The 11,766-nt window shown below is 56.8% G+C and overlaps 1 protein-coding gene across 1 annotated transcript in view; it reads right to left on the reverse strand.

The window, feature by feature from the left end:
* Window positions 1-546: 546 nt before the first annotated feature.
* Window positions 547-11,766, reverse strand: part of LOC112312510 (bifunctional heparan sulfate N-deacetylase/N-sulfotransferase 4) — a 118,220-nt gene continuing 107,000 nt past the window's right edge. Inside the window, exons 10-14 of the mRNA XM_053912104.2 lie at window positions 10,883-11,057; window positions 9,733-9,903; window positions 8,797-8,906; window positions 4,399-4,501; window positions 547-1,925 (exon numbers count right to left, since the gene is read on the reverse strand). Of these exons, the coding sequence (XP_053768079.1) occupies window positions 1,806-1,925; window positions 4,399-4,501; window positions 8,797-8,906; window positions 9,733-9,903; window positions 10,883-11,057 (679 nt within the window). The 3' untranslated portion in view covers window positions 547-1,805. The remainder of the gene's footprint in view (window positions 1,926-4,398; window positions 4,502-8,796; window positions 8,907-9,732; window positions 9,904-10,882; window positions 11,058-11,766) is intronic.

The following is an 11,766-nucleotide window of genomic DNA, read 5'->3' on the forward strand; positions in this document are numbered from 1 at the left end:
ATCCGGGGGGACTTCGCTCTCCAGTATGTGTAGGTCGGGGAATGACACCGTGTACATCATTTAGGCAAAAATCAGAAAGTGCGTACGATGAGCTACATTTTAAAAAATCTGGCGATGAGTTACACTCTGAGTTAGGTGCATGCTGCTTAATATGAAAAATATTTCCCTCCTTCTATAAATATACCTGATATCCCATTTGGAAAAAAACAACTTCTAGTTCTAGAAAAACAGACATTAGAATACAACCTGGGGAAAACAAGAGACCAAACAAACGCACCATTAGAGCTCCAAGCACACAGTTCCCGCGACCTCAGTGCTTCCTGGGACGCGGCCAATGCCACATTCAGCCCAGTGACAAGGGGGGGGCTGGGCTGTCCCCGTGGACAAAGGGACAGCCAGGGACATGGGTGGTTGGCATCTACCGTGCCCAAGGAAAACCTTATGATTCTTTTTTAAAAAGATCGAGAGCCTCTAGACGCAGCAGAAAAGAGCAGGAAAGTCAAATCTTAATGATGTCTGAAATGAAACAAATTCTCGATTCTCTTTTAGATTGATTTGATTTACTTGCTTAAAAAGACAAAAATAAACAAAAATAAGATCTTCAGTTTCCTTTAAAGACATTGAATTATGTCAAGCATAATTTCTCAGATCCCCGCAAGAAGCTGAATCCCCTCAAGCCTACGGAAGCCCCTCTGGAGGAAGGAGGGGTTGGCAGGCAGCACGACCAGGCTGGCCCGACTCGCCGCCGGGTGGACATTCTGCCTCGCGTGTCCCTGAAACAGGCTTTCATCAACAGGCTTTCCGCATCCTCACCGACAACACAGGACAGAAGCCCAACCTGCGTGACTGCAGTCCCCGACAGCAGGGCCCTGGCAACCTTAGGATGGGAAGGGCTGACCTCTCTAGAAGGTCACATTTTGGTGACACGGCTGAGAGCAGGGTTAGCTGAGAATTAGTGATGTTGAAAGAGGTAAGTTTCGGATTACATATTTGCGTGTGTATATATATATATATATATATTTTTTCTTTTAAATAGGCATTAAAACATTGTCTTCAGTGCGCACCCCCACGTGGCACACACCGGAGCCCCGCTGCCCCGAGGGGCCTGTGAACGCCTGTTGGTAACGTCTCTTTCTCGTGCGGTCAGTGAGGAGACTCACAGACGCCCCCACGGGCAGGGCAGCGGCGCCAGGCGATGCCGTTGGTAGGACGGCAGCCCAGATTGCAGTCTACACCCCTGTCACTTTGCCCAAATCTGGGGGAGATGCTGTTGGGACCACAGCGCACCAAAGACGCTGCAGGTCAGCCAGCCACGCCGGTGACGGGGCTCCCTCCCGGGTCCCCGGTCGAGGAGGACTGACTGACCCAGAAGGTGACCCGGGGCAGGATGGCATGGTCTCTCCTCACAGCACAGGAAACGGGGACACTGGAGCCCTTGATTCAGACGCCAGGTCACTTCCGACCTCCAGTACGATCCCAGTCCTTGCCTTTTGCTCAGGACTCTAACTTGCCACTCGCACAAAATCAGGGCTCTCGGTCCCAGATGGAGTGTCTGTCACCTCCCCATTAGCAGAGCCACACGGCTGTGCTGTGGTCCCCACCCTGGAAACGAGAAAATGCCACAAGGCCCCACCGTGAGCTCACACAGGCTCGATGCTAGTAATTCCGATGCGTGAACACACAGGCTTCATTCTACGAACAGGAGGAAGCGGGTTGATTCACACGGTGCTCTCCGACAAGCTTGAGCGTGTCGAGGGACGCAGGCGGTGGCGGGGCTCTCAGTGCTGGCCGGGCGGTCCCCGGCGCTACGTCACCTTCTGCAGCTCCTGTCGCAGCCAGGCCGGCAGCGGCTGCCCGAGTCTGTGCAGCAGCCTGGAGAGCCCCAGGTTGTGGTCCCGGTAGTAGCTGGACAGGAAGGCTCTGGACTGAGAAGCAAAAGGAAAGGGGGCTGAAGGAGGCATCAGCTCGCCCCCCATCAGCTCGCCCCCTGCCCTGTTCGGGAGATTCCCCCAGCCCGTTTCTTTGTCTGTGTCCTCGCTCGGTTCCCTGCTGCAAACACCTGGCAGGAGCGCAGCTGAGGAGAGGACGCCAGGTGCAGGTCCACGGGACAAGGCTCAGGCCCCCTGAGGCCCTGAGGGGCGGGGAGGTCCCTGTGGAGGAACCTGACGGCGTGTCTAATGCTAAAGAACAAAGTACAGGGCAGATTTGGGGCCAAACCTATTGACCTCAGCTACAAAAACACGTATATTTCTGTTAAACTTGGCCCCTTTCTGTAAAACTGGGCCATAGAATAAAAATAAAAAGTGAATATAAATAATCATAACAACTGAAATTCCTGATTAAAGGAATCACTTGCAACATTACAAAAATACTTCCTGTCTTTATTCAGGACCAAAATAGATTTTCAAAAATTCATCAAGAGCTTCCACTTCAAAGGTATTGCAGGGTCTCATCACAACGGCGTGACGGTGGTGTCCTGGGGCGTCTCGGTCCCAGGTGAGCGGGCGTGGGGTCCTTACTACACAGATGGTTAAGAAAAAGGCTTCTCAGATTCATCCGCGGCCTCAGTTCACGTTCTCCTTTATTTCTGGAAAACAGCGAACTTTATACGTGGGTTCTCACTTGCTCCCCAGTCAGCCGGGGCCCCGCTGGACGTGTGGAGATGAGCCTGTGCCCACTGAGTGCCGTGGCCACAGCTGCACCTGTTTGCCGCCAGGCCCAAGGCGCGCCCTTCCCCCCCCCCCCCCCAGCCCTTCCCAGCGTCTCAGCGCAAGTGAGTCTCTTTCTTCAGCCAGCCCCTCAGCAGCCTCGGAGTCCACTGCGGAAATGGGCTTAGAACCACCACCCTCCCCCGGGCACCCTCCCTTGGGCGCCCTTCCCTGGGCGCTTCCTTATGTTTCTGCCCTTGGACCAGATGGTAGGCACTTACATTCTGGCTAAGACGCTCACAGAAGTGGTGGGAGCACTTCACTGATGCCTTGCAGATTCAAGTCATTTACGTTCAAAGTTCTGGTTAAGGACCTCTCTTGTTAAGGTCCCTCTATTTCCATGGCAATGCGGGGCTCATCCTGTCCAACCTGCACCCCCTCCCCGCCCCCGCCTTAGGAGAGCTGCTCCGGCCCCTGCTCCCTGAGAGCTCCCTGCTTCCCAATCCCACTGCAGCCCCTCCTGCCAGCTTTCCTCCCGAGAGACCTTTGCCCGCCTTTCTGTAGTCGCCCGTCTCGCGTGTCTTACTATGCACCACTGAGCACAACTCGCTTACCTCCCTGCACTGACTCCGGGGCCACAGCTGTTGTGTCCTGTATCCTCTCCGTGATTTTGTGACATAATAAGGGACACGTGTGTGGTGTTTGTCCCCTTTCGGCCACAGAGCTCCTGAAACTCTTGGCACGTGCCAGGTGAGGGAGGACAAGGTGGCATTTTGTTTGGTTATGAGGAGGCTTCTGGACCCCACCCAAGGACGGGCTGGAGGATCCACCCTGTGATTAGAAGGTAGAATCTCCAGCCTCGCCCTGGGCTCCAGGAGGGGCCTGGGCTGGAGGCAGCGCTCAGCAGTGGCCAGTGAGTTCCTCAGTCCTTCCCGGCCAGGAAGCCACCACGGAAACCCGAAATGGAGAGTGTTCTGGGAACTTCCGGGTGGGGGAACGCGGAGGGGAGGTGTGGGGAGGGGGCGCCTAGAGGCCGTGGCAGCCCCAGGCCCCTTTCCCATGCCTCACCCCGTGCGTCCCTCCCAGGGGCTGTGCCCGAGGTGCAGCCTTTCCTCACACACTGTGAGCGGGCGCCACGGGTTTCTCTGGGTTCTGGGAGCTGCTCTGGCAAACGAGTCAAACCCAAGGAAGGGGCATGGCAGCCTCTGATCATAGCCAGGGAGTGAAAAGCCCAGGTGACAAGCTGGGAGTGTGGATGTCACCTGACGTGGGGGTGGGGAGGAGCCTCTTGAAGGATGGAGCCCACGACCTGTGGGATCCGATGCTGCCCGTGGGCGGGTGGGGTCAGCAGGGACTTGAACTTCAGGGCCCAGCTGGTGCCGGCTTGGCTCAGGGTCAGTGGGGACGTGCCCCTGTCACATGCTACTCTCCACCGCCTGCCTCAGCACCGAGTCCGTGCAGGCTCTGGGTGCACACTCTTCATACATAGTATCACGCTTACACACAGCTCATCCCAAACCACCTGTTAACTGCATGCTTGGAAAGGGGTCGCTGTCTGGTGTTTCTGCTTTGGGTGCATCCCAGTGGCAAGCAATGTCTGCATATTCATAAGGATCGCTGTCTCTGTCGGTCTGTCTGTCTGTCTTCTTCATGCATAAAACTATTGATAGCAGCACGAGGTAGAAAAAGGGAGCAAGCTGCTCTTGCTCATTTTGACTCGGCTCTCTGCCCCAGACTGGGAACACGCTACCTCGGGGTCCATCGGCGGGTACTTCCGGCCTTTGCTTTTCCCGAGGCACTTGGTCTTCCCGCCTTCCAGCAGCTGACACCAAAAGCCCTTCTGGGGATCAAACCTACAAGAGACCGAGGTGGGCGTGACCCTCGAGAATGAATGAGGGCGGTGTGTGTGGAATGAGGTGAGAAAGGGCCGCCCACAGGCAGAGGGAAGCCACTGCCCACGCCCACGGCTTCAGTGTGATTTAATTCACTTCTGCGAGTGTGACCACATTGGTGTGAGAGTCTATTTGACATTAAATAAACTGTGTTTTTATACAGTTCAGAATATTTCTACTGTAATGAAAACAGACAGGCATCTTTAGTCCAATCTTATGTTAAAATTATTAAGTTCCACATTGTATGCATTCACCCATAAAAGATCAAGGGCTAATCATCAAAACCACAACTCATTATAAAGGCCCTTTAGAAGATTTATTTACTTATTACTACGATTTCCTTGTATAAATATATTAATAGGCTTCTTTGAAATCATTCAGTGGCATCAGGGTGGGGCCCAAGTAGGTTTATCGTTGTGAGCACACTAAGCAGAGTTTATTCTTGTATTATTATTTATTATTTATTTATTATTTATTAGTTCTTATTCCTTAGTTGTCATTTTCCATATGAACAGCTGTAGACCTACTTTGGCCCCACCCTGCAGACTAAAATGACTGAATATAAGGTAAATATAATTCTGAGAATGTGAACATGAATTAATCTTTCTACTTTGGAAAAATACCATATTTTCTTACACTTCAGCTCAGGGGAATCTGAAAGTGTAAAACAGAACGTGTTGTATTTGGGGGCAGCGGGGGGCGTGGGGGCACTAACCACAAGCGGAAGGGCGGGGCTCCTCGTTTCCGCATTGGAGGCACAGAGATGATCCCAGCAGATCATTCCGGTCCCTGTGCTGTTAAATTCTAACATTGGTTCGCTCCCAGGGTTGCACAAAGTTACAAAAATTAAAAAAAAAAAAAGAGGTGTGGTCTAGTCAATTTGTTTAAGCCAAGAATGTGAGCAAGCTGGAACGAGAACCCTGTTCAGGACGCACAAGCCCGGACACAGGAAGAACGAACCCGGCGAGAAGGGCGCAGCCAGGTGCTGCTCTAGGGTGGGTGGTGCGCATGGTGTCGGGGGTGGGTGGGGGTGGGGTGGGGGGGGTGTCCTGCCACTCGGTGACGTTTCAGAGGTGCCCAGATGACTGGGAGGCAAAGTGGATGGGCTGCAGGACGCTTTGCTGCCCAGGCCCTCAGCTCTGATCCGGGCGCGCGCAGCTGGCCTCTGCACGCGAGTGAATGTGGTCCCGGGGAAACTTCCTCGTGGTTCCTGCCCAACCTATTCTCAGAGACGTGACCCTTGTGGTCCAGGCTGTCCTCTTCCGTGTCATTGATTAGCCTCAAAGCATCAGTGGGCACACGGAGAAAGGGGGAGAGAGCGGTTTCCACCTGCTTTTCCACCTGCTCCTCGCCTGGCACGGGCCTTCCTCGGGTGGAAGGACAGTTCCGCCTGCTGAGCAGCCGGTCGGGAAGCCGGCCGACTGGTGCCCTGAACTGCAGCTCGGCCTCAAGAGGAGGACACTGAGCTGCACTGGGGTGAAATGCGTTCCTGGCAACACAGCTAAGACACCCGCAGGCTCTCATGGAGCATCTCCCTCCTCTCCGGCCTGCGGGCACCTCCCCTGCTCTCCGGGCTGCAGGGTCCCTTGCTCACCATAGCAGCAGCTGAGGCAGAGCTTGTACAGTCTGAGGAAGGAGAACCTTCTGGAATGGGGGAGGGCGTCTTCCGATCAGGCTGTCACAACCTTGGGTCCGCCTGAGTCTGCTGTGCTGGTCTGGCCTAGTGCACCGGCAGCGTGTGCAGGCTGAGTCTCCGGCAGGGCTGCCCTGTCCGCTGCTCTACGGTTGTGTTTAGTGGGTGCGGGGCTGTGAAATGAAGACGCGAGACCCTCAGACGACGGTTAGATGCTTTTAGGACACGTGCAGGTTGCTACAAGCCCGGTCATCACATGGAGGGTCGCCGTAGTTACTCACTTTGGTGACGGGGAGACGGGTTAGAAACCATGTATCCGTCCCCATTGATAATCTCTTCCTTCAGAGCAGGGCTTGACGGGTTTGCTGAGCCATAAGCCCCCATTCGTGGTGAACGGGGAGCACCGTTCCCTGCGTGGGCCCCGAGGGCGCAGGGGACTTGCCCTGGTCAGTAACAGGCCTGTGCTGCCTGTCAGCGGCCCGGGGTCGAGCCGCGACGCCGGCTGCTCCTGTGCTCACGAACCGTCATCACGGCTGTTTCCGGAACGAGGAAGAACCTGGCCCCATCCCTGCTGCTGCGCCGTTGTCCTCCCTGACCTCTCTGGTCATCTGATCGCTGACTCCAACCTGCCGTGAGCAGGGAAAGTCCATGATGGGGCTTGTCAGGCTCCGTCTGAAGTTTAAGAGGCTATTTCAGGCCTCGTGAGGGAGTCGGGAAGTCACCCTGGCAAGTGTGTTCTGGCTTCTTGAAGGCTTTTCTTGCTGTTTGTCATTTTGTTTGTTCACATTTTTCCATTTTAATTACACGAGGGGTGGTTTTATTTCCCCAAGATGATGGTCACGAGGCCTCTCCTCCACAGTCCCTCATGGGGGGGATCCCCTTCCTCCCCTCGGATTGGGTGGCTGCAGGGACTTGCGTGGAATCGACATTGTGGCACTAGTCACACTGAGTGACCTGCCCGCAAGGTCAGGAAGGCCCAGATCTCTTGGGCAGGCCACCCTCAGAGGATGGCTGCCACATGACGGGAAAGCCTCACGAGAGGTGTCCTCCCATTGAGCTCGGCCTCTGATCCGTCCACGTTTAAGAGCCAGAGATGCGGTGAGGACGTGGAGAAAGAGTCGGGTCAAAGTGGCCAAGACCCCGGACTCACCTCCCCTCAGACACAACGAACTACAGCTGCTCGTGGAGCAGCTCCCTGGACAAGGGACCTGGAACCGGGGTGCACGGGGCCTCCGCCCCAACAGAGGATGGAAGAGCAGCACCAGACAGGAAGGACAGGTGGAGACACAGTCTCCCGAGGGGGCAAAATGCACTGGTCACCGGACTGAGTCCACTGACGTGTGGCCAGCAGATGGTGTGGCAGGACGGCGAGTCGGTCAGCTGGGACTCGAAGCAACGGCGCTCACACCAATAAGGCAGCAGATGGAAGAGAATTAAGCAGCAGGGAGGGTACCCTAAGGGCTCTGTGGGACATCACCTGGAATAACACTCACAGAATGAGGGTCCCCAAGCCAGACAGCCCTGCCAGCGAATTCTACCAAACATGCAAAGAAGATGCCAATCCTTCTGAAATGCTTCCCAAAAACCAAAGAGAGGGGAAATCTCCCAAACACATTTTATACGGCCAACTCTCGTGACAGCAAAATCAGACAAGGACGCCACCCAAATGAACAAATGTGGGACCATGTCCCAAAGAACATAGATGCAAAAATCCCCCACAAATCCAACCAGACACAAAAAGCGTCATGCTCTGCGATCCAGTGGGAGTTATTCCGGGGATGCGAGGCTGGGTCAGCCCTCGGGAAGCACTGCGACTCTACCAGACACCCGTGCGCGCTGACCAAGGAACTCAGTGACGCGGCAAAGCCCAACATCAATGCCCAGAAATCGGCGGTGCCTCCACACACGAGTAACAGACTGCCTCAAAGAGACCAAGACAACAACCCCGTTCGCGGCTGCGTCAAGGAAAATAAAACACTTTGGAATAAATGTGGCTAAGGAGGGGAGACAGAAGCCTCCAGAAGATTCCAGTCCCCAGCCATTGAAGTCACATCCAGACATCAGCGTCTCCCCAGCGGTGGCCCCAGGTGTGACAAGCAGGGACAGGCTGTCTCAATTCCCAGCCCACAGAGTGGCCGTGGTTACAGGCTGGTAGCTTCGGAGATGACCTGTCACGCAACCGCAGAAGGCTGGGCATTGCTCACGTTTATGGCCTCACGTGGTGAGTGCAGGGCAGGCGTCCAGGTACGCCCTCCCCCTCTGCTCCGAGTCCCGCCCACGGTCACGGAGCTCATGACATCGTCAGCGCTTTATCGCTAACCTGTCCGTCACCTGGGGGAAGAGACTAGAGCTCCCCACCTTTGTAACCTCACTCCTAGGACCCCCTCTGCCCAGAGCGGGCACATAACCAAACTCACACGGGAAAGCTCACAGAAAGGCCATCTGAGATGTGTAGCGTCAAGGGGGCCCCGGCGGGTGATGAGGATGTTGTTCTGAGTGCTTCTGCATCATGTGACGGCATGTGAATCCATAGCCCGTGTTAACGAGGCTGTGGACACGCCCGCCAGGCGGCATGTGTGACGGCCACCACTGGAAACGCAGCCAAGCACGGGGACAGACTCACGTGAGTGCCGCGGAGTAGTTGTAGTGAGGGGACACGCCCAGAAACTTCTGGACTTCATCCATCACGGTAGCTGGGTCCGACCTCAGCTGCTGTCCGTCAATGATGAGCAGCTGTAAAGTCAACAATAGCGGCTTTATGAACAAAACGTCACCCGGACCGAGCGGCCTCCCCGGACTCGGGATGACACCCGCAGTGTGGCTGGGAAGAACGGGCACAGCACAGATACGTGTTGCTGTTCACCACCCTCGTGTCTCCGGAGACGTGACGGTTAACACGTGCCGTGGCGTGTCTGCGGCCCTCCGGGAACCTGGCTGTAAACCGGAAGTAAGCACAGGTGTTCTCTGGGTGTGGCGGTGCAGCAGAAACCCGATTTTCCCAGCTGTGCGGTCGGATAACCACCAGCCTACGAAATCCCGAGATCTAACCTGGGGCCGAGGGCTGAGAAACGGTGGGGCTCACGGGGAAGTGTCCCCACTCTTCTCCTTACGACCTGCGACTGAGAACTCGGGTTCCGGCCCTGGCCTGGTCTGGGGGAGGAGGGTGAGCGAGGTGGACACTTCCCTCCAGTCCTCATTCGTTGTTCTGCCCCACACCCCCACGGTGACAGAGTAAATGTAGCCATGTCCCTGTGCCAGCCCCACGGGCGACAGCCTGCGGGGTGCCCATGGGGTCCCGCAGGTACACTGCCCACCTGGATGCTCCGCACAGCTGGGCGGAGTCACGGGGTGTCTGTGTGAGGGCTCACCCGTGGGGGCCAGCTGCTGCCAAAGGGAGACCCCAAGAAGGGGCTCATGCCACTCACCCACGTTTCAACACCACGGCTGACATCGGACACGTGAGACCCACACCCCTGCCGTAGGCACGGCCGTCTCGGAGCGCAAATCGCTACCTGCGGCCTGACAGGACCCGCCGCAGCGGGCGGTTCCGGGACGTTACCTGCGAAGCCGCGAAGTGGGCCAGCCAGCGCTCTATGTGGACGGCGTACCAGCCAGGCGCCAGGCAGCGGTGCTGCAGGGCCTTGAGGGCAGGCGGGGCCTGGGGCCCGGTGGTGACCACGTCGTAGAAGTTGAACCGCAGGGCGGCCGGGTCCTCGTGGGAGCGCTGGTGCTGCAATGGGAAAGCCGGGTGAGATCCGCGTCCTCTGGGCCGGCACGGGCCGTGTGCGTGTGTCTCCTGCACTCCACGGAAGTGACACTCGTGAGCAGTCGGTTTCAGAATAAAAACTGTGGTGACAGGCGCTGATGCCAACACCCAGGCTTTGCCGCGTTGCTGGTGCAAAGCAAAGCCTCGCACAGACACCGGGGGTGCAGACAGGCCGCGGCAGGAGGCACGCCTAGAGCGCCCGGGTGCAGGATGCGGCGGGGCACTGGGGTTTCCGTGTGGGTCCGATCAGAAGCGAGAAGGTGTCTGGGACCATATGGGTCGCTCTGACTGCCCTTGGCTCGGCCCCGCACTGGCCTTCATACCCCTTCTCCTCTGGCAGCTGCCTGCCTGCTCCCCTCTGCTTCACCGGATTTGCCACACTCAGCTCCTCAGAAGGAGAGGCCACCACGGGCCCGCACCGCCGTGTCTCGTAGCCGCCTGGCTCTGATGCGCGCATCTGCCTAGGGCTCAGCCCTGTCCCAGCTGGGCCGGCTCACGGCACTGGTTCTGCGCAGCACTGCCCCGACTCCACATCACCTGGGTCACGGCGGCTGCCCATCCCCCCACTCCTGTCTCTTGTGCTGTGACTTTTTTCACGGGGACACAGAAAGCCCTCGCTCAGCGTTGACGACGACAGGTTCTTGGCCGGCGGCAACAGAACGCAGGACGGGGGCAGTTTTACTGGAGGCGGGCCGGCTCCTGCGCTGCTCGTCCACCCCGCGAGGAAATGCCACTGAGCAACGCAGGCATGTTCGGGGGTTTGCTGCACTTGGTCACCATCCGGGAAATTCAGTTCACCCTTGACCCTGTTTCCACCAGGTTCTGATTTCAACCTCTGAGCAACTCTTGAGTCTCCCTGCCCCCACCCCGGGTTCCCACCTGCCTTCTTTCCACCACTGCCGCCTCGTCCAATCACGCCCGCCTGGCCCTCGCTGCCGCCTACCTGGTACCAGGAGTACGCCCTGTCCGAGGGGTCGATGAGGATGGTGATGATCTTGGCCTTGGGGACCAGGGAGGCAGCTCTCTTGGGCGCTTCTTCCGAGTGGAAATAGTTCGCGCTCTTTTCAAACAGAAAGTCACCGGTGACGTTGGATGGCGTCGGAAAAAAGTCCATGTACCTGAGGGCAGAGAACGACCACCTGAGGGTAAGGCTTTCCCTGCCTCACACACTAGGGATATAAAATGATTTGCGCATTTTTACACTCATTTCTGTCGATTTCTAATAATCGGTGTGAAAACAGTCGAAATGCCGGCTGCTCTATGCACTGTGAGTTGTTTGCGTGGACCTTGTAGGGGAGGGGTCCAGGCGGAGCCAGTGGGCCGCTGGGGACAGAGGGAAGACCCTTCAGATTCTCCTGATGTTCTGTGCTGGCAAAAGCCAAATCCAGAGAAATTAAGCATACCCCTGGCAAACAGCAAATGACCCCATGTTGCCTAGTGAACACTATCTTTAAACAGTAAATTTATGTTTGCAAACTCGAACGCAAACTTCTTCCGTTGAGCTGGGAGTGTGCAGGAGGCGGGGACGAAGTCAGAGAAGCTGAGAAGCGCTGCCGCTCTCCACCCCTGTGCCAGTGTGGTGGGCGCACCCTGTGAGCGCTAGAGAGTCTGTCTGTCCGTCCGGTCGCTCCCTGGTGTTCCTGCCCATGATTGGCAGCCCTCAGCCGGCTGTCTCCCTGCATGCCAGGGGAGCGGCGCCCCGTGTGGCATGGGCATGCTCCGAGGTTAATGCTGAGCGAGGCTTAAGGCCCAGTGCGACCCTCCTTGTGGCTCACCACTTCTCTGACCCTCCGACGTTCCAGAAGCAACAAGGAGCAGGGCACACTG

The sequence above is a fragment of the Desmodus rotundus genome, chromosome 9 (assembly GCF_022682495.2).
Source record: "Desmodus rotundus isolate HL8 chromosome 9, HLdesRot8A.1, whole genome shotgun sequence".
In the NCBI taxonomy this organism is placed as follows: Eukaryota; Metazoa; Chordata; class Mammalia; order Chiroptera; family Phyllostomidae; genus Desmodus; species Desmodus rotundus.